This window comes from Octopus bimaculoides, chromosome Z (assembly GCF_046866305.1).
Source record: "Octopus bimaculoides isolate indiv1 chromosome Z, ASM4686630v1, whole genome shotgun sequence".
NCBI classification, from domain to species: Eukaryota; Metazoa; Mollusca; class Cephalopoda; order Octopoda; family Octopodidae; genus Octopus; species Octopus bimaculoides.
The window spans coordinates 1,488,827-1,492,251 of NC_142944.1; the positions used below are offsets into that span (position 1 = coordinate 1,488,827).

Genomic DNA, 3,425 nt, shown 5'->3' on the forward strand with positions numbered 1-3,425 from the left:
TATATATATACACAAATTCCAAATTTAAAGGAGTAGAACAGGTAAAATGTAAGCTTCCTATGTTTCTTAACTAGGTGAAGCTAATTATGCAGTTGTTGCTCAATGAACTCTTCTCAGCGTAGCTTGCTATCAGTTTGAAATTACTTCAATAAAGTTTATGTTGCCTCATGGAATTCCCAAGTCAGCCACAATCCTGCATTATTGCTGACTTTGGAATTCCATGTGGCACTGTAATTTAAGCCTGATGACGAGCTACACTGAGAAGAGTTTATTGCACAACAATTGTATAATTAGCTTAAGCTAGTTAAGAAACATATGAAGCTTACATTTTACCTATTCCACTACTTTAAATTTGGAATTTTATTTGCATTTTTAGCAGCAGTAGTTTATTTAGTCCTTTTACATCCATTTTTCAATGTTAGTATGAGTTAGATAAGTATTGTGATATAGTTTAACATCCACATGACCTTCATGCTACTTTTTTTCATCAAGGATGTTTTGATTCTATTCAACTTCAAAAACACAGAACTGCCATATAATTTATTGACAGAATATCAACAAATATTTCTGTTCATGACTCAGCCTGGCACAGATGGTGAACGTTCACTCAGACTTATGACTCCCCCTATGTGTGTGTGTGTGTGTGTGTGTGTGTACACACACACACAACTGCAGGTGTGGCTGTATGGTAAGAAGTTTGCTTCCCAACCACATGGTTCTAAGATCACACATGGGCAAGTGTCTTCTGCTCCCACCCTGCCGAATCAAAGTGAATTCAGTAGACAGAAACTTAAAGAAGCCCACATGTGTGTGTGTGGTTGCTGACAGGAAGAGCATCGAGCCATAAAAAGTCTTCCCCAACAAATTCCGTTTGTCTCATGTTAGTCTGGAAAAGTGGACATTACCAACGTCCACCTGTTTCCAAGCAAGACAATATTTCCTCATGACCAGACACATTTTCACAGGAGATTGGAACTGGATGACACTGTCCATACGCAGTTATTTTACAACTATTATCCAGTGTCAAGACAAGGAGACACAACCATACACACATACTCTTTTACACACACACATGCATGCATATGCATATATATATATATATATATATATATATATATATATATATATATATATATATATGACTGGCTTGTTTCAGTTTCCATCTATGAAATCCACTTATAGGTCTTTGGTCAGCCTGAAGCTATAGTAGAAGACATTTGCTGAATGTGCTGTGCAGGGGCCTAAACCTAAGATCACATGGTTGGAAAGTAAGATTCTCAACCATACAAAAAGTAATATAAACAAATTAACAATATTTACCGATTCCTTAATTATATTTCTTTTATCATTTCAGATATCCCAGAAGATGTTGGAGTCTAAGAGTTGTGCTGTGAACATCCAAACGGGCACCAAAAATCGTAAAGCACGTGGTAGTTGGACTGGCAAACTTGACTTTATATTAACGTGTATAGGTTTTGCAGTTGGACTTGGAAATATTTGGAGATTTCCTTACTTATGTTACAAAAGTGGTGGCGGTAAGTGCTGATTATTTTTTTTGAAAGGGAGGGTTTTTATATAATCCTGAGTCTGTCTTGCACATTCCATCCTATTGTAAGCCTTTTCTGGTTATCTTTTTCTGATGATATAGTGTTACGTACTAGGTAGGTAAGATTGGTCTGCACACAAATGTGAAGAAAACGATGTGTATGTGCTTCAACCAGAACGAATATCTTGATCTGCAGGCAATAAATCAATCAAAGATGAATTCTGTTAAGGATTTCAGGTATCTTTGTAGTTGGGTAAATGTCTCCGATGCTTGAACAAAAAGCAGAGAAGCACACACTTGAATAGCATGGCTTAGACTCAAGAGAGTATGAAAGTGAAGGCACAGACTGTTCTTTGCTACTGAAGAGTCAGTGTTCTTGTATTGCAGTGGAAAGTAGAGAATAGAGTTAGATGGCTGATACAATGAATGACTTTGCATGCAAAGTGGCAGCAATGAAAGGACCAATGAACATCCCTATGGAAGCCTTCCAAAAGTGACCAACAAGATCAGAGAATGACATCTGCATGCAATATTAGGAAGAAGAAGAAGCATAAAACCTTGAACCCTGGAACGCACAACATGGTACCAACAAGTTTAGGAAATGTTGTTTGCCATTTATTGATTTCCTGAAAGAGGACACAGGATTGGATTCTGTCCATGAACTGAAGATGGTGATGATAGATCAAGATGTTTGGTGAAGTGGTTTTGTTTTGGAGGACTGAGTGGAAGCCTGACCAAAATAAAGGAAGAAAATATCTACAAACATATCTAATATGATCCAATTGTTTATATATATATATATATATATATATAAGGTTGAGGAGGGTATTGGATTTAACCAAACCCCGGAGGATACAGGTAATACCGAGTAAGTGCTGTATACCGATTAGTTTTGCCCCAGTCGTTGTATGAACAGGATTGGGGATTATAAGTCGTATATTAGCGTGTGTATATGTAAATATATAAAAATAAAAAGATAAAGAGAGCAATGGTAAGGTTGGAGAAGTATTTTATGGATAGAGTCTTACAGCTGTTTCTGGGAAGATCCAGTACTTCCCTTCATCAGAGACAGAAAAAATAAAGTAATCTATTATTATATCCATAGGCGGATATTTTTAGTATGAAGTGGTAAAGAGTGTGATGCGCTGAAAAAAGTACTGTTCAAGTACTGTTCTCTATTTTTTCAGCGCATCACACTCTTTACCACTTCATACTAAAAATATCCGCCTATGGATATAATAATAGATTACTTTATTTTTTCTGTCTCCGATGATGGGAAGTACTGGATCTTCCCAGAAACAGCTGTAAGACTCTATCCATAAAATACTTCTCCAACCTTACCATTGCTCTCTTTATCTTTTTATTTTTATATATTTACACACATATATATATATATATATTTCGTTTTTGTATTTGGTTTGCAAGATTCTTTATGTGAATTGATGTATTGAAGCATATATTATTGTGTCTGGGGAGAGTCATTCTCTTTTAGTGCCTTATTATTTAATACACACACTGGTTCGATTTGCACTCATTTACTTATTTATTTTTTCTAAAATTTTCATTGCGTCTTGCAACCTTTTCAATATGTATGTATAGATCAGCGTCGCCTTAATGGCACTTGTGCCGGTGGCACATGAAAAGACATTCAAGCAAAGTCATTGCCAGTGCCACTGGACTGTCTCCTGTGCAGGTAGCATGTAAAATACACCATTTTGAGCATGGCCGTTGCTAGTACCTCCTGACTGGCCCTCGTGCCAGTGGCACATAAAAGCACCCACTACACTCTCGGAGTGGTTGGCATCAGGAAGGGCATCCAGTTGTAGAAACTCTGCCAAATCAGATTGGAGCCTGGTGCAGCAATTCGGTTCGCCAGTCC

The 3,425-nt window shown here is 37.0% G+C and overlaps 1 protein-coding gene across 5 annotated transcripts in view; it reads left to right on the forward strand.

Moving 5' to 3' along the window:
- The first annotated feature begins 1,355 nt into the window (after positions 1-1,355).
- The window catches only part of LOC106872196 (sodium-dependent proline transporter), a 45,751-nt gene continuing 43,681 nt past the window's right edge, over positions 1,356-3,425 (forward strand). For all 5 annotated transcript variants that reach the window (XR_016244802.1, XR_016244803.1, XM_052973787.2 and 2 more), the window contains exon 1: positions 1,356-1,535. Coding sequence is in view for 3 of the 5 variants with exons in the window: in XM_052973787.2 (XP_052829747.2) it covers positions 1,367-1,535 (169 nt within the window). In the remaining 2 variants the exon portion in view is untranslated. The remainder of the gene's footprint in view (positions 1,536-3,425) is intronic.